The following is a 22,402-nucleotide window of genomic DNA, read 5'->3' on the forward strand; positions in this document are numbered from 1 at the left end:
GTAATTAAACTCAAGGCACTTTCCAGTGTGACACCAGATGCCCAACAAAGGCCTGTATGAAAGTAAATCAACTATGCATTAAAAGACATATGAACAAGTAGTTTATAAGCTGTAATGACCTATATATATACATATATGAATATATATGTGTTTCATTGCACTGGGAAGTGTGTATGACAGTCTACTAAGACTTTTCAAAGGTGGCCTGACCATGACAGTTAAAATTATAATCCCAATTTCCATTCCCTGACATTCTCTATGCCTGCTTTATATTCTCCAACTTTGTTTTCAAAATCTAATATACACTAATTTTACTTTACTGTTTTTCTCCCCCCCCCAATAGAATACAAGTTTCATGACAGCAGGGATTGCTGTCTGCATATCTAATTTCCAGTACTACTGTACATATACTGTATATATATTGGAAAGACTCAGTATATATTTGTTGAATGAATAAATAGCCAGAAGAAATAGTTTCCTTCTTTAAAATTCACGGATGTAGACAAAACACAAAAGTTCTCCATTCTCATCTCCAGTTTATTTTTTCTTATGTAAACATATAGAACATTACATCCATGGAAAAACAGCAAGGATTTTTTTATACCAAAGCAACAACTACCTTTCCAAGATTCTTTATACATAAATGCAGTAAACGAAGAGGCTGAACTCAAACATGTTGCATTTCCCCCCATCATATCAGAAACACAAACAACTAAAAGTGAATGTTTTAAATGAATAAATTCAACACTTCACTTTGCCATACCTGCATTTTTAAAAAGATTCCATTTTCCTGGAATTGTTTATACACATCATGCAAACAGACACTGTCCTAGTCCTAGGAATGTTCTGAGATCACTCTGTGCTACTGGGCAGGAATAAATAAGAATAAATAACAACCATCACTTTCACAAAAAAACCGTTCCCCCCAAGCAAATATCTCAAAGTGCTTACAAAAAAATGTCACAAGAATCTTACAAGGCACACATAAAACTTAAACATAGTTCAACCATAATTTCTTTTAAACATCAAGGATAGTAGATACCAATTCCTAAAAAAACAGTTTATTACTATTCTTTTACCCTTCCCTCCCATCTCCATCCCTCCTCCACAAAATTCCATCCTAGGAAGCAGAAATAAGAAACGTACTTCAATCACAAACTATTTCTGAAAGGGAAATGTTTTTATACCTACCAGTGGCCAATGAGAGGTCAAATGGGGAAAAAAATTAAACGCTGCAGTATCATCTTCTCCAGTGGAAGAAAAACACTATTTACTTTAGAAGAATTCTGTCTCCAAAGTAGTACTCAAAGAGCAACATTCATAAAGACACAAAACTCTCCTTTCTTGCTTTCCCCTCTTCTCTGTTCTTAGAAACTCAGGAAGATTTAAGTATAAAATCATTGAATTTTGGACCTAGAAATTATCTTACAAATTACCAAGTTCAAAGTTATTGTTTTACATATAAATTTAAGAAAAATTGATAGAGAGGTGACCTACCCAATGTCATTAACAAGTGACATAGGGTGGAGGAGGGAGTTAGGAAGTTGGTTTTCTTATCAAAGACAAGAGATGAATTCTTTAGTCTCTCCCAGAGTTAAAATTTTATGGAGAATATATTTTTCACAAAAGTATCACAAAAAGCATATTTGACATTTATAACTATCAACATGTGACCAATCACAAAATTCTTACAAATGGTACAAAGTATATTACAGTCTAAAACGTGGAAGGGCTTTAGAACCTAAATATAGCAGAAATTCTACACAACGCTGAGGTGAGTAGAGAAGGAATAGAACATCTTGAAAGTAAGATGCATCCAGTCAGGCTTCTTTAACTAAAAGTAGTTCCTGCATTTTAGAGAATATGATTTGCCCTGCAATAGATTCTAATCTTTACTTTGACAACAAGTTTTGTGTTATTTGTACATAGGGATAGTAGAGAGCAATGGCTCATAACACAATCAGAAATAGCACTTTCACTAAAATAACCATACAGTCGTAGTTTTGCTTTTGGCACATTTCTGGAAATAGACTAAAACTCTAGGGATGGTTATGATTTTTGTCAACATGTGGTAAATGAAAACTGCATTAAGGTAAATGAAAAAAGTTATTAACAATTGAGAACACTAATAACTCACCATATTTAAACTATTCATCTAGTGACAGCAAGATAACATATATTGTCAATTCAAATAAAAAAGGGAAGGACTATTGATACACACAACATGGATGAATCCAGTGGCATTTTGTGTGGTGAAAAAATAATCTCACAAGGGAACAAACTACAAAATGAATACTGTGTCATTCCAGAAAAGGCAAAATTATAGCCATAGCAACTGTTGCCAGGATTTAAAGAAAGGTGGAGGAGTGGACTACAAAGCAGCATCATAAGGGGTTTTTTAGGGATGATGGAATGTTCTATATCCTGATTGCAATGGTGGTTGAACAAATCTACATGTGTTAAAATTCATGGAAATGTAGACCAAAAACAAAGGTCAGTTCTACTATATGTTAACTAAAAAATAAAATACATTTGAAAAAGGAAACAGTAGAGTATCTTTGGTAAAGTTGGGATTTCTAAGAGAAATTTTTCAGAGCTTCTGTCAATGGCATAATATCACTGGTCATAAAATTATTAAATACAACTTCATTAAATAAAATCAAGAAACTTGGGCCTGATTAATCATTTCTAAACTATGCATACTAACAAATCATGGAAACATTATTTTAAGGAATATTAGCCCACATACAAGGAAATTCTACTACTCCCAAATGAACTTGAGGTGTGTTCCCTTACAGTTTAAAACAAGTACCTTCGTGCTTAGATTTAGAATCCAACTGCAATTTGTCTTAAAAAAAGAAAAAATTCATTAGTCCTACAAAGAACTAATAATGGATTACGGCATGTTCCTAAGTCTATTTTTGCTGTTATCCTAATTACTTAAGACTATTATATGGTTATGATTTTACATGTACATCATTTATCTAGAGAGTCAAAATCAGAATCTAGAAATATTGTGGGATCCTCTGTCACTAGAACCAAGAATATTTAAGAGAGGAACATTATTTCTCTAGATGTACCACTGAGACTTACACATACTGTATGAGATAAGGCAGCATCCCATTAGCTTTATCATGTCTCCCACACATTGGAACTGATAGTAGAAGTTCAGAAAGAATAACATGTGTAGGCCGACCAAAATGAAGACCAAAAGATGGGGTGGGGCGGGGGGGAGATGCAATATAACAGATGCTGCATTTCTGTAGTAAAACTTGCCTAACAGAATGATATAAGGCTTACATTGCAAGGTGTGGTTCTAATTACAGTAGATTTTGCCTTTTGAGATCATGCCTGGGTAGCTTTTCACTACTGCTTCTGCCATGGACAGAGGTTAAGTGCTTTTTGAGGGCTGATTTGTGCTTGAAATCCATGTCACAACAATGGCATTTGTATGGGCGATCTCCACTGTGTATGTTCAAGTGGTCCTGAAGCGTGCTCTTAGCAGTAAATGTTTTCAAGCACACGGTACACTGAAAGGGCCGTATGCCCATGTGCCCTCGAATATGCCGGTTGAGATTTTTCTTCTGTGTAAATGTTTTCCCACACTGTAAGCACAGGAAAAGCTTATGCATCTTGAGGTGGCGCAGATAGTTTTCAACATGAAGAAATCCTCGAGGACACCTGGGACACTGGTGCCTCAGTGAGTAAGCATCATCCAGATTCTGCATCTCATTCACTGTCCCATGACTTCCTTCAGTATTCTCACCAAATAAGCTCTGATCTTGATTTCCAGGAACTTCTGCCACTCTGCTCTCAACAGTAGAATTGATCAGGGAGTGCTGTGTTTCAGAGAAATACATGCTTGCTTTTGAAGAGGTACAAGGCTGTGAAAACTGCCCATTTTCTACACCAGCGGTACTGATAGACTCCACATGGAGGATACAAATTTCATTATCTTTAAAACCAATATCTACTGAAGACAGCTCTGGTGACTTCATCTCCTTTCTCTCTGTTGTCAACTCTACTGTAGACTGCAAGACATTGCTTTCTTCTTCTTTTACGTGAAAATCAATATTTATAGGACTATCTTCTGAAATTTCAATGATCTCACAGTCTTTATCCGAATTTTCTTCTTCATTCTTAACATCTGGATCAGAGGATTGACACAGGTCGGTATGCTGATTGTTATTTTTCATAGAAAGATCAATTTCCAGATACTTCGACAAAGCTTCTGTGCACTTTTCCACAATGTGAACCATCTGCAGGTAACTAGCAGCAGTCAAATATTTCAAAAGCTCTTTCCTTTTAACTTCAAGTGCTCCAGTATAGCAAGAGAGCAACAGTTTTCTACCAACTTCTGCACTCTGCAAGATGGTGATCCTGACATGTTTTGACTGTGTGAGTAAAAACTGATCTCGCATGAAAGTGGAGCAAGCAGCTAAAATCACCTTGTGCCCCTGGAACTCGGTGTCATTAATATAAATTGACACATCACAAAATAAATTCTGCTGTCTCAAGAGATTCATTTTCTGCAAGACTACATCTCCTTGCTGTTCAAACTGGAAGTGCAGAACATCGGATTCAGCAGCCATGGTCACAATCTAAGCAAAATAAAACACAAATGTTGATGTAAAGGTAGAGAATGCTTTCCTACACTTTGATGGTAAAAACAAACAAAAAATCCCAAATCCAAATTGGGTAAAAGAAGGTTCTACTTCTAATCTAGGTGCAAAGAGTAAACTCCTATGCCACCATCTCGAAACCAAGAAAATTAAAACGCATTTCTCTATGATCTCATGGCACATTCTTCATATGTTTGTTATAGCACTTACTACACTGAGTTGTACTTGACAGTTTCTGTTTCTCTCCTTGTCTAAATTTGATCTGTTCTGGGGTCCAAGACACTGCTAATGACCACTACTAAGAGGACTTAACATAGTTTCCCACACCAGAAACTTTAACATAATCTCCAAACTTCCTATTCCCTGTCACTAATGCAGGTCCTTCTTCTTTTCCCTTGGACCACTGCAAGGTCTTCCAACAGGTCTCCCTGACACCACATCCTCCCACATTCCAAACTACCCTCCTGAGTGCCACCAGAACTAACATATTTTAAAACTTTATTTTCTTAAAAAAAATTCTCTCTTCTACTTTCAATCCTCCTCTATTTCCAGGACAGCCTACCCTTCTTAGCAAATACAAGACCCCTCATTATTTGAGGTACTAACCATCTTTAAGGTTTTATCTTTCCTCTCTTCTCTTTTTCATCTAAGCTCCTTAAATATTGATATTTCCACCATTGCCCAGACAAGATCAGAATACACTTTTGCACATTACATTCCAACTTCCAGTTCCTCTTTTCCAGCTAGTGATTTGGCTCCTTTAAGACCCAAATCAATTAATACTGCTGTGACTCCTCCTGTCTCCCCAACAGAGTCCGTAGCTCCCAGAGCATCATAAAAAGGTGCTTGGGTCATCTGAGTTCCTGCAGCGAGCCCAGGGGCCAGCACAGAGCAGGTAGGTGCAGCGGAGGGAACGGAGGGAACATCTGTTGAACTGATCCCGACCCCAGGTGGCCCGAAGATCCTGTAGTTCGCCACAGGCAGGTGCTCCCGAGCCAAGCCTGACAGGACCACATGCCGTCTCGGCCGGGTGGCTGCCGCACCAGTCTAGCCCTTCCCGTTCGCGCCTAGCTTCTCTTCTTCCGGATTTCCCAATTGCGCGACGCCCATTGCGCTCACTCACCGATTCAAAGAGCCAGAGCCCAGCTTTCCGCAGCAGCTGCGGCCCAGGCCGGAAGGTGGACCTAGCCTGGGAGGAAACACATCCGGTGTCAACCAGCTTTACGGCTACTAGGGTGGGCTGGGCGTCCCGGAAGGACATCCTGAGCCGTTCTCCCTCGCTCCCCCGCCCCCCACTCCCGGAGGGGCCGAGAGGCGCCCGAATTCCGGTAAGTCCCATCTCTCCTGCCCCGGTTTCGGCGCGCGAGCTGTTCCCCTCGGGGAGTTCTCTCCAGCGTCCGAGTCGCAGACGGGTTGTGAGGCTGGAGTACGGCGCGTCTGCCGGAATACCCGGAGCGGGACCAGCGGGAGGCCCTCGGGGGTTTCGGACCGGGCTCACGTCTCAACTACACGGGCCATCTACAACTTAAAGTGGCAAAGGAGAGGAGACTGCCAGCTAATGACCATCGGGATCCGGCCCCTGTCCCTGGATCTCACTTCACTCATCTGTCGCGTCACCGCCCCTCAACCCCCTCCCCCCAGCTGCCAGTTCTGGGCAAACCCAGGCCTTCTATCTAAATAAACTCTTGGGGCTGCCTCTTCCCACATGCCCTATCCCTCTTCCCACTTACCCTTCAAAATCTCGTTCATAAATCACATCATCCCTGAAGCCATCCTGAATTGCCCTTGAATTAGTTGGCTCACAGTTGGGTACCTGTAAGCCCTTTGGCTGCCTTCATTATTGCAATTATCATACCTGTATTGAAATCGGTGGCCCATCCGGGCAGAGGTATTTAGGACAGTAATTTATGATCTTTCCACTCCTGAACTCTAGCAATGAGAAGGCATCAAGTATTTACTAAATGAAGGAATGTCTGAACCAGTTCTTAAAAGCAGTAGCTCTACCCCCTCAGTTAACAGGTTCTCCTGGAAGTAGTTGATCCTACTAACAATTTCAAGTTAACCAGATTTGTTACAGAAGCCAGGCTGAGCATGCTTAATATGTGTTTTAAACAACAGGAGTGAAGAAAGCATTCCTTATTCAGATTCAGGCAATATAAATTAGAGAAGTAGGAGGGAGAGAGAAAAGAAACCACTGACACCAGAGATATAATTTTCACACTTTTATTAAGGAAACTTCCCCATAATAAGTGAAGAGGTAGTTCATAGTATGTCTAACATACAACAGATTTAGAACAGCTATTCGCCAGCTGAAATAAAATATTCTGGTTTGTTTAGGACAATATTTTAGAAGTGGTGACATTGGTCACCCTCCGTTTATAGATCTTCTAATAAAGTAAAACAAAACCACATCTGGTTTACCTCAGAGCCACTTCAGTTAGGAGTTTGTCTTTAAAATTAAATAATAAATAAATAACGGTGACAAGGTAATTTAAAAAACAAACTATGGTAAAGAGAGTCCTTTTTAGTTATCCTGGGGATCCATAAAATATAAATGCAGAATGACTAAAGTTTTAAAAAATCTTCCTCCTCTATAAGAATATGACTAATTTTGAAAGTCATCTTCCCTTATAAAATGTATCTGATACCAGTTATTTTGATCACTTTGCAATACAATCTAAGAAACATATATAAACAAGGGGAAAAAAGTCAAGTCCCACCAAAATTAAGAAAATGTCTCACAGAAACAGAACACCTCTCCAGCCAAGAAATGGAGGAGACTGTAAATCACTTCAGTGGTTTGCAGTTGCAGATGGTGAGAACTCGAAGTTTACTGATGAAAAACCATCAAGATACTGATTTTAAGTGAAAGGAGGCAGGGCATTTTCTTTATTATTCCTAGTTTAAATCACCTTATCTAAGACCATATAAGACTGTATGAAACCATATGTATGAAACCAAACCAAGCTCTGTGAGGGCAGGAACTGCAGGAATCTTACCTTCATATCCTCAGTATCTAGCATAATGCCTGGTAATGAAGGTGCCCAATGTTTCTCAACTGATTGAATGAACCCAGAGATAGTCTCCAACCAAAGAGACCAATCTTATTTGAACCCATGCCTTACAGTCTTGAAACAAGTAACAAAAACAGGACATGAATGTAAGCAAAGGAAGCACTCCAACTTGAAATTTCCCTTTGATGAAATGATGTTCAGAGAAACATTGGTTAATACTAACATCTGTTGCATAGATTGGTACTCTTTGGCTGGATCATATAAAAATCAGTATGCTAGGTAGCATCATTAGAACATAAAAATGAGTGACTTTAGGCATAAGATACCTATTAGTCTTATCACTCAATTTTATTCTCATTTAAGTGTTTTAACAAAAGATAGAAATTATACCCCAAATCAGGTTCACATGTAAATGCATCAAATTATAACAACTTTAAGAATTCCCTGTGACTACTCAAGTTAAACTTCAGTTTTGGTTTACCTGTACATGCATTCTTGTAGCTCAAAAATAAAAACAGAAAATCCTGGTGGAAAATAAACACTGCTTCCAGACAACATCAGTTTCACATTTGGATCCTTCTCACATTATTCTTACTTGTCCTTTCCCTCCCTGGCCAGTCACTTCCTTGAGAAGAATGGTATATTCATTCCAACCAAAAAATAATTAATAAAAATACATCCTTCCTGCAATGTTTTGTTTGCAAAATCTGGGCTGTTTCAAAAAGCCAACAGTGTTCCCAAAAGTGAAGCACAAACTGGGAGCTTTTTGCTAATATACTCTTGATCATGTACTAAATCTTTTTAAGCTAAGAGATAGTGAGAAATAAGGAGACATTAGCTCATTCTTAGTCACTTCTCTACTATGGCCAACTTTGGCCAGGCCACCTCTTTGAGCTTTGGATACCCCAATACCCCAACTTAAAAAAAAAGAGGTGAAGTATATGATCTCTTAAGATTCTCTAAGGACTCTAGGACTATTACCTAAATCTAACTCATGAGTTAAAAGCTACTAAGACTCAAAATTTTATTTCTGAACTATAATATGTGCTTTAGGAAAAACAAGTGTGTTTTCCCATATTGGAAGATTAATTTTGTATTCGTGATCTATGAAACATGGCAAGATGGGACTGTGTACCTTTACAGGAATATCTGAATGCAAAAACTTCATTGCTCTGCTGTGATCCACTTTTTTCATCCATTTTAGAAACTAGTGTAGTAGTTGTAAGAGATGGGAATTCAGAGATTATATTGCACCAGACAAAACTCTGAAGGCCAAATTCACCTTTCTGATGGCTAACCTCTTAAACAAAGTCCAGAGATATTAGCCCCTTTTTAGAGAGACCGTTATACTTTGGCACATTTTAACTGTGCCTGGAGCAATCTTGACTTCAAATACATCCACAAATAAGTTACACATTAATTATAAGCATTTGGCTTCTTTTTGGGAAGACTTGCTACGTAAGTGCTATTGAACAACTGTACTTCTGTTCTTTGTTAATTAGGCTCCTCATGCTGATCCCTATTTGTCTGTAGGTGTTGCTGAAAAGATTGTACTCTTGTCTCTGTGAACAACTCAGTGACATGAAGTTGGGCCATAATACTGTTGAAGACAGTCCATAACAACCGCAAATACTTCATAGCCAGCTTCAAGACAAGTACAAATGGTAGGAGGCAGATTCATTATCAGTAGGCAATCAACAATAGGCAACTGGAAGCTCTATCACATATACAGGCCAAGAGCACTGTCACCTTATATCTCAGCCTATTTTTTGCCAAAAAAAAAAAAAACCACCAAGAAACCAAAATAAAAAAAAAAACCCACTATTCGCTTCTCTTAAAATAGCATCTATCAGTGGACTGTAGGTGATGTTATTAACTTACTGGTACCTTCAGAATGTGCCCAGTGAAAAGCCTAAAATAGTGTTAGTCTAAGACAAAAGTCAATGTTAGGTAGACAAATGGAATACTCCTTGGAAAAGGAAAACAGACATCACAGGATAAATAATTCAAAACACAGAATGGGAGAGGGCAAAAGGAAGGCAAGACCACTCCAAGTGGTAAGTTGCCTGGTCTGTTAGTGCTTTGACTCACCCCTACGACCCACACAGAGGCTTTGGAGAAATCACACTAGCAAAATTGCTCCTAAAAAGACTTGAGAGTATTGCCACGTTTTCAACCCATTCTAAGTTGTGAGCATAAAGCCCCTACTCAATTCACACAAGTACTATCATTTCTTAAGTTCAAGACTGCTTGGGCCAGTTTACCTGCATCCAGAACCTGTGTTGCATCAGGCTGTGGCTGACACCCTTTAGAGTCTGTGACTGTTGTACATGCAAAAGAATCAAAATCCACTGTGAGGTCTTGCACATTTCTTTCATTGGCATTATCAAAGCTGTTTTTGCCATGCAGCTGTTTAAGATGTTTCCTCAAAACTGGCTTATGTGCAAAAACCATGTCACAATAGTTACACTTATGGGGCTTATCTCCACTGTGAAGGTTAAGATGATCCTGTAAGGAACACTTCTGAGAAAAGGTTTTCCCACAGATCTTACACTGGAAAGGTTTAATGCCGGCATGTACACGCATGTGTCGATGAAGGTTGCCTTTCTGAGTAAAAGTCTTGCCGCAGAGTAGACACATAAAGAGTTTGTGCATTTTTAAATGGTTGGCGTAGTTCTCCAGGTGACGAAACACCCTGGTACACTTTGGGCACTGGTGATGCCACTGTAGGCCTTTGTCTACACCTCGAATATTAGGCCCAAAGACATCTTTTGAGGCCATGATGATATTATCACTGCCTGCGTAAGAGAGGGCATAATTGTGGAGATGGTTTTGTTCTATTTCACTTACTCTGTTTTCCACAGTTGAATTTATCAGGGAATGCTGGGGCTCTGATGAATGTAAAGCAGTGGGTTCAGAAGAAATAAACTGATTCTGATCTTTTTTACTTCTAACCTCGGATACATCCCCAATAGACTCTACCTTAACAATCTGAATATCACTGTCCTCCATATCCATACTGTCTTCAGATGGATGAATACAAGGTGAATCCTGCTTTGGGGAGCCTCTGGCATCTCCCTGCTGTTCTTTTGACTGGGGAGAAGCACTCTGCGGTTCACATCCCTCTTTACTATCCATTGGTTGTTTTGGCTTTATAAACTTCCACAAGGCCTGCGTGCACCGTTCTACAATGTGGCTCATCTGAAGAAAACTTGCAGCAGTCAAGTAATTGACCAGTTCCATCTCAGGGAATTCCAGCACACCACTATAACAGGATAAGAGCAATTGTCTCCCCACTTCGGAACTCTGCAATATGGAGATTTTCACCTCTCTGGAATCATTCAGTAAAAACTGGTCTCTTAGGAAGGGGGAACCTGCAGCAAACACAATTTTATGCCCTTGTACCTCAATATCATCTATGAGAACTGTAACATCACAAAATTTATTCTCTTCTCTTAATTTGTTCATTTTTTGTAACATTGAATCTCCATAATTTTCAAACTTGAAGTGAAGGAGATCTGATCTTTCAGACATTTTGGCAGACCTAAAGAACAGAAATGTAAAAAGGATGAATTTAAGAAAATTCAAACAATTAAGAAACCTGGATTTTTCCTTGCAAAAACAAATTTGTATTGTCCTATCTCTTTGTATATAGCCAAATGAACTTTTCCTTGAAAGAGGAAGCTAGTGTAACAGCTTTCAAACGCTGTTAAAAATTATTCCTTACCAACATCAAGTGTCAACTGCACCTAAAGAGTGGACTTGTATCAGCGCCAATAGTTTGGCATCCATTCAACTTTCTAAGATACTTAATACAGGAATAGTACTTGAGTTACTCCAAGAGCATTTTTTTTTTTTTGGCTTCTCAAATGAGAATTCTATCAGGTCTCAAAAACAAACTAAAAACATCCCAACAAGTAATAATAAAGTAACTATTTTCTTTTGCATGATAGGCGAACCTGCTTCTTCAAAGACAAAATGTTCTCCTTTGCTTTCTACCTTAAAGAACTCCATTGACTGTGCTTGCCCCATTCCTGAGTAAACCCCCTTCTATTTAAACTGATGTGCATTTATTCATACAAGCATTTCTGCAATCAACCAAAAGTCACAGACTAAAAAGGACAACGTTAAGACAGTGTTAAAGGCACAGGATAAGCTTTATCCTGTGCATTTTGGACAAACCTAAACTCTCAAGTAACATTTCTTGGTATAGAAAGTAAATAAAATATTTGATATAGGAAAACCAGATGAGCCACTTGATGGGAATCTGAGTAGGAATAAAGTCAATCAAATTAATACCTTATAGATTCTGTTCTTTCTTCTTTATTCCTCTTTATCTATCCATCACTACTCATCAACTGCACTACTAGAACAGAATCATAAATGTTTCTTGGGTTCCAGCTTCTGTTCCTTCTAATCCAACTTCTACACCACATGTCAACTTTAAACCAAATAATAATAATTAAGGTAAACACTGGCATAACCCATTCAACCATGGAGAAAGTGTTTGCCAAACTCTTTCCCTATCTGTTCCTTTATATAGAATTCCTTTAGAGAAAGTCCCTATGTTCTGATTTTTTTAAAAAGATTTTATTTATTTATTCATGAGACATACACACACACACAGAGAGAGAGAGAGAGAGAGAGAGAGGCAGAGACACAGGCAGAGGGAGAAGCAGGCTCCATGCAGGGAGCCTGATGTGGGACTTGATCTCTGGTCTCCAGATGTGTAAAGGTTCCAAACTTAACACCCTGGGCTGAAGGTGGCGCTAAACCACTGAGCCACCCAGGCTGCTCCCTATATTCTGATTCTATACTATCTAAATGATTTTCTGAAAATTCGGATTCCCATGTTTCTCTCTAAAGAGAAGGATGAATTAAGTATGACAACATGATAATTCCAGTCCACCAGTCATTGTAAAAATAATAAATTGACACTTAGTTTATATACCAGTTTTCTGTAAGATCAGTAGGTATAACAGCTTCTACTCTTGAAAAACAGCTCTATATTCTTAATGCATCAGTAAATTCACCTTGAATTTTGTGAATTCATCAACTCCAGAGTTGAGAATCACATGAGACAATCAGGGATAATTGGCCACATATAGAGCCTGAAGCCCGATGTTTATAATCTTATCTTCAATAACAGTGACTTACCAAAGGCTCATAGAACACTAGCTCCTGAAACAGAGTCCAGGTCTTACTCATACTACATAGTAGCTGGTGCATGACAGTACTCTACTGACTCCAGGCCTTAGCATAATTCTTTTTTTTTTCTTTTTAAGATTTTATTTATTTGAGAGAGAGTGAGAGTGAGAGATCACAGAGGGAGAGGGAGAAGCAGATTTGCTGCTGAGCAGAGAGTCTGATGTGGGGCTCAATCCCAGGACCCTGAGATTATGACTAGAGCCAAAAGGCATACCTCAATAAACTGAGCCACCCAGGCACCCCAGCACAGTTATGTCTTTAGTCTAGAACACTACTCCTGGCTAATTCTGACTTTTTCCCTTCCTTCCTCCCTGCCTTCCTAAGTAATTTCTACACCCAACATGGGGCTCAAATTCATGACCCTAAGAGCAAGAGTGGGATGCTTTACCAACTGAGCCAGCCAGGTACCCCATCATTTCATTATTTCCTGAGACACCCTTAGACTAGAACCGTTGTCTCTACTGGACCCATAGTATAGCACTTCTATCATAACACTCAAAATATAAAGTCCTTGTTCCTTCCCCTCCAAACTGCAAGCTTCATGGCACTACAGGGAAACATCTCCATCCCACTCAATGAGGCTAATGCTGAGAACCTGCATCTTCTATGGCAAAACTCTTTCCTTTTGCTTCAAATTCTACTTACTGCAGCCCCATTACTGGCCAGACCCTCTTCTACTCAAATTGGTGTGTATTCCCATCACCCAGTATTGTATTAAACACATGGTAGGTACTCAGATTTGACAGTGGAAGGAAGGAAGAACTGTGGTTAGGAAGATCAGCTCAGAGCCTGTAAAAGCATTACAGGTCTGAGGCCATGAGAGCCTATAAAGGAACGAAAATGGGAATAAGGAGAAAGGAAAAGGGACGCCTGGGTGGCTCAGCAGTGGAGCGCGTCTGCCTTTTTGGCTCAGGGCGTGATCCTGGAGTATGGGGATCAAGTCCCACATCCAGCTCCCTGCATAGAGCCTGCTTCTCCCTATGCCTATGGCTCTGCCTCTCTCTGTGTCTTTCATGAATAAATAAATAAAATCTTTAGGAAAAAAAGGAGTAAAGAAAACTAATAAAAGATATTTTGAAGACCTTGGTAACTGACTAGATACAGAGAATGAAAACAAAAAACAACAACAACAAAAAAGGAATGTGTAAAGGTTCCAAACTTAAGAATTCAGCTTGAATGAAACGGTCATTGGAAGAGAGATGAAATGTAGGAGGGAGAACTGGCATGGCACAGGTTTATAAATTATAAGCTTTTCTTTTGTATGGCATTCTGAATGTACAGGTAATGAATAATCATAATAAAGATGAAAAAGGAAGGATGTAGAGAAGCAAATGTAGCATCAGAGAAAAGATGGTGAATATCAAATTAAAAGAAAAAAATCTAGGAGTTATAAGGAACATATTAATAAAGAAAGTAGCAAAATTGTATTATCACTGGTTAGTTTTAGCAATTACAGTAGCCTCATATATTAGTTCTGGAAACAGTGAATGCCCCAATTTTTAACCAGAAGTTATAAACTTCTGTTGACTGTTGTTTCAAGTGGGCAAACAAAAGGGGCATTCTTTTTTAGACTTTAGCTTGTCCTCAGTCTATCCTGAGGTTAGCATTTTCCTATGCACACCCAAAAAAGATCATTAATTCCCTCCATCTATAAGATGATAATACTCAGAGTGCTTTAGACATTATCCTCAGGGATAATTGTTCCTTGAAACTCCAAGAAGAGGAGCTGGGATACTTCCTATCAGTCTCAAGAAACCTAACAGTGGGAGCAGCCCAACAGGTAAGGTACCCCAGGAAAGTGCTTAGTTTGATTTCTTTGATATAGTCCAAGAATGTGAGGAAGGAAAATTTGTTCTATTTACTTTAAAAAGTTTTGCCTGCCGTGTCAGTGTACTCTATTGGGTGCCTTTGATAAACTCATATTTCTGGGCTACATAAGTTTATTCCTTCAATCAATTCCTCTCACTAGTTTCTCTTTTCAATGCAATGTTAGTTATTTGAGGACAAGGACCAACTGTTGCTTTATAGACAGCGCATTCAACAAAACCCAGCAGAATAATTAACTCTTTAACGTTCCCTAAGAAATTATTATTATGGTACCGTAAAGAGGCCCTTCATTATCATCATACCCGCTTTTTAAAAAAATTGTACTTATTTATTTGACAGAGAGAGAGACGGCGAGCATAAGCAGAGGAGAGGGAGAAGTAGGCTCTCCACTGAGCAGGGAGCCCAACTCGGGGCCCAATCCCATGACCCCGGATCATGATGACCAGAGCCAAAGGCAGACACTTAAGTAACTGAGCCACCCAGGTACCCCAATCATATCCTCTTTTGAGTGTCCTGGGGAAAATTCCTTTCTAGGGTTTGTTACTAAAATAGTTTTAACAATGCAAAACCAAATTTTAAGCAATTTTTTTTTTACTTTTAAAAAGTGTTAAAATTAAAAGGAATAACTGTATTTCTTATAAACTGGTTTAACAAGAGAAAGGATAGCTAGCTCATCTTTACTGAAGCCTTGTTATGTCCAAGGTACAGTGCTAAGTGCTTTACCTAAATTGACCCACCTAATCCTCAAAATCCCTAAGAGGTAGGTATTATCATCATTCCCATTGTGTATATGGGGAAACTTAATCTTGGGAGGATATAAGTAGCTTGATCAACTTATGAGAGGCAGAAAGTATTAAGTGTTAGAGCTGGAACTTGGGCCCAAGCTATGTGATGCCAAAGTTCACGTACTAAACAAGAGTAGCTGAAGTTTTATCTTATGAGTAATGTTAACTGTGTAACTGTTCAGACTTCCCTCCTCATATCCATTCAGCTGTACATTTAATGATGTCATACTTTTGTGTATTCAGTTGTGCTTCAATACAAAGTTTATGTTTAAAAACAAAGAGTAGGATGTAAAGCCAAATTTGTGTCAAGTCTACAGGACTTTAATAGTAAGCTATTTATGTACTAGTTGTATTGTTTTTAAAGAATTATTTATTTATTTTTATTTATGATAGACACACACACATACACACACACAGAGAGAGAGAGAGAGAGAGAGAGGCAGAGACACAGGAGGAGGGAGAAGCAGGCTCCATGCCGGGAGCCCGACACGGGACTCAAACCCAGGACTCCAGGATCACGCCCTGGGCCAAAGGCAGGTGCCAAACTGCTAAGCCACCCAGGGATCCCCTGTACTAGTTGTATTCTTGATTGCATTTTATTCCTTTATCTTTGTTTTACACTCATTTCTCACCCATTTTAAACTTCATCTTTTGTATTTATATTTGTATACTAAATCTGAATGCCATTTGCAAATAACAGTAGTTAACTTCTAAGTACAGTAGTAGTTATAAGTTTCATAAAAATCACTCACATACTTCTAGGCTATAGTAGAACTTCGAGTAGTTCAAAGAAAGTAAAGAACTTATCAGGTAGAACAGAGACTTGGTCACCACATTCTGTTGATTCTTTCCTCAGAATGACTTCTAAATTCTTTATTCTATCATTGCCATAGTTTAGGCCCTTATCCTCTATCACCTAGGTGACTGCAATTAAATTTGCATACCACTGAGTTTTTATTAGCAAGCCTTTTTTTTTTTTTTTTTAAGATTTTATTTATTTGAGAGAAAGAGTGAGTGAGCCAGAGAGAAAGAATGCGCAGGGGGAAGGGGAAGAGGGAGAAGTAGACTCACCACTGAGCAGGAAGCCCGATGTGGGATTCCATCCCAGGACCCTGGGATCATGTCCTGAGCCAAAAGCAGACATTTCACCAACTAAGTCACCCAGGCACCTCTATTAGCAAGATTTGAATGACCTATTTCTCAAACATCAATGTAATAGGAATACTCTCACTTAAAATCACTTTCTCTTTGCTATATTTATACAGTTCTTCCATAATTCTCTCCATAACAAATGTGCCAACTGATCTGAAAATTTCCCCTTGTTCAAACAGGAGTAACCAAAAAGGATCAGTGGATATTCTAAGTTGGACAATGTTTACTGCTGTGCTACAGACAGTGAGAAAACACCCAAATTTCTTATTTCAAATACCTCTAAATACATATAAGTAAAATTTTTCTATTCCATATAATAAACTCCCAAACTATATGTCTATTTTCACATCTACCTCATAAACGTACCCTTATCTTTCAGCTTAGCACTCATAACTACCTAGAAATCTTTGCTTCTAATTAACACTGTATTCCATTTTTTTATTTTTTATTTATTTTTATTTTTTTATTTATTTATGATAGAGAGAGAGAGAGGCAGAGACACAGGCAGAGGGAGAAGCAGGCTCCATGCACCGGGAGCCCGACGTGGGATTCCATCCCGGGTCTCCAGGATCGCGCCCTGGGCCAAAGGCAAGCGCCAAACCGCTGCGCCACCCAGGGATCCCCCAGTATTCCATTTTTTTAAAAGGTTGCATTACATTACAATCTTTCTCCCTATCAACCTCAATCTTTTTTCTTCATTTGGGTAACTTTCATGACACTACATTCTCCAACTTAACAATCTTTTGTTTTGTTTTTACTTTTCACTATAAGAAACATATATAGAAATATATCCTTCCTGGAAAGTTTTTGAACATTATAGATACTATAAAAGTCCCCTTTCCCAACCATTTTCCACTTACTACTGAGTTTAAATTTGCTCCTTTTTTACTCTCCTTTCCCCCATTTGAAAAATAATACTTCTATATGCCCAGGCCCAGAAAATATGTCTATGTTTCTTACATATAAATGAAACATATCATGTGGCAACTTTCTTTTTTCATTCATTAGTTTTGACAGCTCTATGTGTTGACTATAGATCTAGTTCATTTTTTTTATTTTTATCTTTTTAAATAATTTTTATTATTGATTCATGAGAGACACAGAGACATAGGCAGAGGGAGAAGCAGGCTCCCCACAGGGATCCCAATGTTGGGACTCGATCCCCGGACCCTTGGATCACACCCTGAACCAAAGGCAAAAGGTAGGTGCTCAATCGCTGAGCCACACAGGTATCCCTCTAGTTCACTCTTTTTAAACTGTTGTACAGAAATGGGCAAGTTGCTTAACTACTGGCCTCCACTGTCCACCACTCTTTTGCTTGTTTCCTCTTCAAGGGTCCAATAAACTGTGCAAAGGTAAGTATATCCTTCAAAGCTTAGTCTTCTGATTTCTTGCTGGTTTTTTTTTTCAAGACTCAATAAGTTAGGGAATATTACAGGGGATGATCATGGGTCTGGTCTTATGATGTCTGGCCAGAGAATCTTACATGATGGAAAGGGAAAGATTCATTAGCTAGCTGGATATGGGACTGAAGATGAAGAGGAGAGAAGATGTGATTATAGATAGTAAGTGAAAAATGAAACATGGCATAAATTGACCTATTTGTGAAAGAAACTGACTTAAAATGATACTGATTCAAGAGGATCTAAGACAGGAAGAGAGAAATAAAAAACAAATATGTAATAAAAAAATAAATCCATTACTTACCTTCTCATTTAGGGTCTCTTTCCAAGCCTCTCCATTTTTTATCAATGAACCTATCTTTGCTTAAATTTTTCCCACTCCTTTCACTCCATATTCAGTCACTGCTTAGTGCAGTGTATAAAACTGTGGATTCTGGAGCCGTATTTCCAAGGATGAAAACCCTCACTAGCTGTGTGATCCTGGGCTAGTTACTTAACTACTTCTGTGCTTCATTGTTCCCATCTGTCAAATAGTAATATTATTTCATAGGGTTGTTATGGGAAATTAAAAATTAAGTTAATGTCTTAAAGAAGTTAGAACAGTGTCCTGGAATGAGTTTGATAAGCATTTGTTAGGTGAGTAAACAAAGCCTGTCAATTTTCTTTGTGAAATACTTCACCAGTGGCCTTTTCTCATTCTCATTTAATACCAAACCACTTGAGGTCTCCATTATTTCATAAATCATCACCTCATCACTCTACTAAAATTGCTTTTTAAAAAGGTCTCTAATTATCTCTTTTTTAAAAAAGTAATCTCTATGCCCAACACGGAGCTCAAACTCATGACCCCAAGATCAAGAGCTGTCTGCTCTACTGACTGAGCCTAGCTAGGTGCCCCACTAATGATTTCTTACTTCAGAAATGCAATCTCCCCCCCCCCCCCAAATGCTCTACATGAATTGTCCCAGTGGACTTCCTCAAAATTCCCTTCTCTCGATTCTGAGTCTTCTTGGTTGCTGGAACTCTGTACTATTATACATTATCCCCTATCTCTTTTTTTGCTATCCCACCCATTCCTCTCTCTGCTTCATAAATGTAACCATTCCCCCCAAATATTCCCATCTTTCTTAATACTTCCTTCCTGATGCCAAATATTACAGTACTTCTATGCCAACGACTCAAACTTTTACCTCTAGCTACAACACTGGGGCTGAGCTGCAGATCTGCATTTCCAACCCTATACTGGACAGTTTTATGTGGCTACTCCATTATACCTTTAATTCATCATATACAAAAACTAAACTTGTAACCTACAAGTTTATGGTTTTATTGCATCAACATTTTCCAAATGCCAAAGGCCTAAAACCTAGGAATCAGCTTTGTTACCTCTTTCTCCCTCAACATTCAGTTTATTCTGGAGTTTTCACACCATTCACTCCAGCATACTTTCCTTCTTTCCAGTAACGCTGTCATTTCTCCATTTCAGGACTTCATTAACTTTCACTAGGCTAATTCCATTACTTCTTCATAAGAATTCCCAATAAGAGTACCCAGGCATTAGTTGAAGAGTCCATAACCAGCTTATAGACATTTGTTTTCTATAGGCTGACTTATAGAACAACAAGGCTTTCTACAGTGCAAATCTGATTGTATAAGTCTCCGGTTTAAAACTACCCATCTCTTTTAGGGGGTTAAATCTCTCACTATCTGGATCTCAGCCCACTTTCCCAGCCTCTTATCTCATCCTATGCACAAGAGCCCCCGTATTTCCTCCTCTTCACACACAAGTTACGCTGTCAATCGTTCACAGCCTTGCAAACTGTTCCGTCTGTCTGAAAAACTCTTCTCCACTTTATCCTCTCCAAGACGTGTAATTCAGACAATCACTTTCTTCTTCAGCCTTCCTAGCAACTGCCCGTTAGGTAGTTCACACATGGAGGACTGACATATATATCGCAGGAGCATTATTTGTTTATATCTGGCTCCCAAACTTGACCCTGGAAAATTGGAAAGGTATCTTTCGAAGAAGCCCCAGTGCCTGGCATAGCGCCAGTAACAGAAAAGGTGCTATTTGGGGAAAACCCCGGCAAAAGGGTAACCTAGGTCAGCACGCACAGTGAGTCTAGCAGGCTGGCACTAAGGCCTTCCCAGGGCCTCAGCTCTAGCACTTCCTACAACATGCTAGAGTCCGGCGTCCAAACCAACTGCTGGGCCCTGGGCTGGGGTCCCAGGAGAAGGTAGGTCCCTGGGGTATAGTTAGGATCCCCACATCAGACGCCGGGAAGGGAAAGGGGCGGGGCACAGCGTCGGCCCCGCCACGGGTTCCTTAAATACCCCGGGGCCCAGGCCAGCTCCTCGCCCCCATCCCAGAGCAGGTCCCAGCCAATCCAGGGCCCCAAGGGGGCTCCCTCTTGAGAGACCCCGTACCCATGCCCGGCGCTCCGGCCGCCTCCGCACTTACAGACCCGAGGGAAGGCCACCGTCAGGATCCGGCACCGCCAGGAGCTCCGGCCCCTCGGGGCTCCGGGAAGGGGGAGGGGCAGGGAACCCGTGCCAAAGGGGGACCCAACGGAACCGGAAGGGCAGCCCTCGCCAGACAAAACAACTTCCGGGTCCCTTGGTCCTCTCCACCAATCAGAAGGCTCGGAGGGCAACGGGGCCCGGGGAGGGAGTTTGCGCGCGGAGAACAGGGTGCAGCGTAACCGCGAGTCTTGCTGTGTGCGTCTCGCTGGCGACCCGGAGCTTTGGGGGCTCTTTCGTGTCCCGGGTTCCGGCCCTGCGCTCTTCACCGCTTCTCAGCGGCTCCTCTGTGGCTGAGCCTCCGCCTCCTGTGGCCCTCCTGGGTTTGAAGGGCGCCGCCGCACTTAATCCTTGGTAAGCCCCTCCCGCCTTGGGGAGGTGGACTCGCCGCGCGGGGACCCTGAAAGCACAAGGCGGTTTACTCACCTCACTTTTGGATGTTGGTGTTTCCCAGAGATCCGTGTGATTCCCGTGGCTCGTTACCTAGGGTGCGCTGACCGTTCACAAATCACTCGCCAGCCGAGACTGGTTTCGAGCTCCAGGGCCAACGGCAGGAAAAACCTCTCTAATTGTCCGAATCTTAGTGTGCCATTATCTCACGTTCATATGCAGGCCGGCTTCTCACGGCCTCTAGTCCTTGTGTTGGTCAACGGCATCATCCACGCAGTCCTGCTGACCAGAAAACTTTATTATCATTCCAGTCCTTTTCCTCCTCCTTGTCAATCCAGTTGCTTGCTGGGCTCTTTTTTTCTTGGCAGCGGCGGCGGCCGGGGCTGCGGGTGGGCGTTGTTATTATAGTAAAACATGGTATTTATCATTTTAACCTTTTCTAAGTGTAAAGTTCGGTAGCATTAAGTACATTCACAGTGTTGTCCAACAGTCACCACAGTTGTATCCAACTTCATTCTTTTGTACGTGGATATCGTTTTTCCAGCACCGGTTCTTGAAAAGACTGTGCTTTACCAAACTTTGAATGGTCTTGTCGTCTTTGACCGTATATGAGACGGCTTATTTCTGGGCTCTCTATCCTATTACATTTGAGGAAGTGTGAGTCCTCCAACTTGATGCTTTTTCTTTTTCTTTTTCTTTTTTTTTTTTTAAGATTTTATTTATTTATTCCTGTGTGAGAGAGAGAGAGAGAGAGAGGCAGAGTCACAGGCAGAGGGAGAAGCAGGCTCCATGCAGGGAGCCCCACGTGGGACTCGACCCAGGGTCGGGCTGCCCCAACTTGATGCTTTTTCAAGATTCTTTTGGCCCTTTGAAACTCCATTTAAATTTGAGGATGACCTTTTACATTTCTGAGAAATAAGTTGTAATTTTGATATTGTGTTGAATCTGTAGATCACTTCGGGTGGCATTGCTATTTTAACAAGTTTAAGTCTCCCTACCCGTGAATACACAGTGACTTTCCATATACTTAGGTGTTCATTAATTTCAGCAATGTTTTCAAGCTTTCAGGGTATTTAATTCTTTTTGATAATATTGTGAACAGAAGTTACTTTCTTCATCACCTTTTCATATTGTTCATTGATGGTATGTAGAAACAGCTGATTTTTCTGTGTTGGTATTATACTCAGTAACATCACTGCATTTGTTTTTGTTTTCTTTTGTTTGTTTTTTGTTTTGGGTTTTTTGTTTGTTTGTTTGTTTTGCTTTAGTAGCTTTCTTTAGGGTTCTTTGAGGTTTCCATATATAGTCATGTTGTCTGAATAGAGATAGTTTTACCTTTTCCTCTCCACATTTGCCTTTTATTTCTCTTTCTTGTCTAATAGTTGTGGTTAGAACTTCCAGTTAAACGTTTAATAACAGCAGTAAAAGGAGGCATCTTTGACTTGATCCTGATCTTAGAGAGGTTGCTAAAGTATTCAGTA

The 22,402-nt window shown here is 39.9% G+C and overlaps 3 protein-coding genes across 10 annotated transcripts in view; 1 reads left to right on the plus strand and 2 right to left on the minus strand.

The window, feature by feature from the left end:
• Positions 1-519: 519 nt before the first annotated feature.
• ZBTB6 (zinc finger and BTB domain containing 6) lies at positions 520-20,564 on the minus strand. Of its 4 annotated transcripts, none has more exons than XM_041727124.1 (2): positions 20,473-20,564; positions 520-4,601 (listed from the first exon to the last, which is right to left on the minus strand). In XM_041727124.1, exon 2 carries the CDS (start codon positions 4,590-4,592, stop codon positions 3,321-3,323), a length of 1,272 nt encoding a protein of 423 aa, XP_041583058.1. In that variant the 5' UTR covers positions 4,593-4,601; positions 20,473-20,564; the 3' UTR covers positions 520-3,320. The 4 variants fall into 4 exon arrangements, with proteins under 4 accessions (XP_041583058.1, XP_041583059.1, XP_041583056.1 ...); XM_041727125.1 differs by having other exon boundaries at positions 20,477-20,506; XM_041727122.1 differs by lacking the exon at positions 20,473-20,564 and adding an exon at positions 5,746-6,684.
• ZBTB26 (zinc finger and BTB domain containing 26) lies at positions 6,832-20,714 on the minus strand. 4 transcript variants are annotated; one of them, XM_041727128.1, is made up of 2 exons: positions 20,439-20,714; positions 6,832-11,180 (listed from the first exon to the last, which is right to left on the minus strand). In XM_041727128.1, the coding sequence occupies exon 2, from the start codon at positions 11,168-11,170 to the stop codon at positions 9,845-9,847; it is 1,326 nt and encodes a 441-aa protein (XP_041583062.1). In that variant the 5' UTR covers positions 11,171-11,180; positions 20,439-20,714; the 3' UTR covers positions 6,832-9,844. The 4 variants fall into 4 exon arrangements, with proteins under 4 accessions (XP_041583062.1, XP_041583061.1, XP_041583064.1 ...); XM_041727127.1 differs by having other exon boundaries at positions 20,477-20,588; XM_041727130.1 differs by having other exon boundaries at positions 20,473-20,584.
• LOC121474216 (rab GTPase-activating protein 1-like) overlaps positions 20,679-22,402 on the plus strand; it is a 49,146-nt gene continuing 47,422 nt past the window's right edge. For both annotated transcript variants that reach the window (XM_041727132.1, XM_041727135.1), the window contains exon 1: positions 20,679-20,885. The gene's annotated coding sequence lies outside the window, so the exon portion shown is untranslated. The remainder of the gene's footprint in view (positions 20,886-22,402) is intronic.

The sequence above is a fragment of the Vulpes lagopus genome, chromosome 12 (assembly GCF_018345385.1).
Source record: "Vulpes lagopus strain Blue_001 chromosome 12, ASM1834538v1, whole genome shotgun sequence".
In the NCBI taxonomy this organism is placed as follows: domain Eukaryota; kingdom Metazoa; phylum Chordata; class Mammalia; order Carnivora; family Canidae; genus Vulpes; species Vulpes lagopus.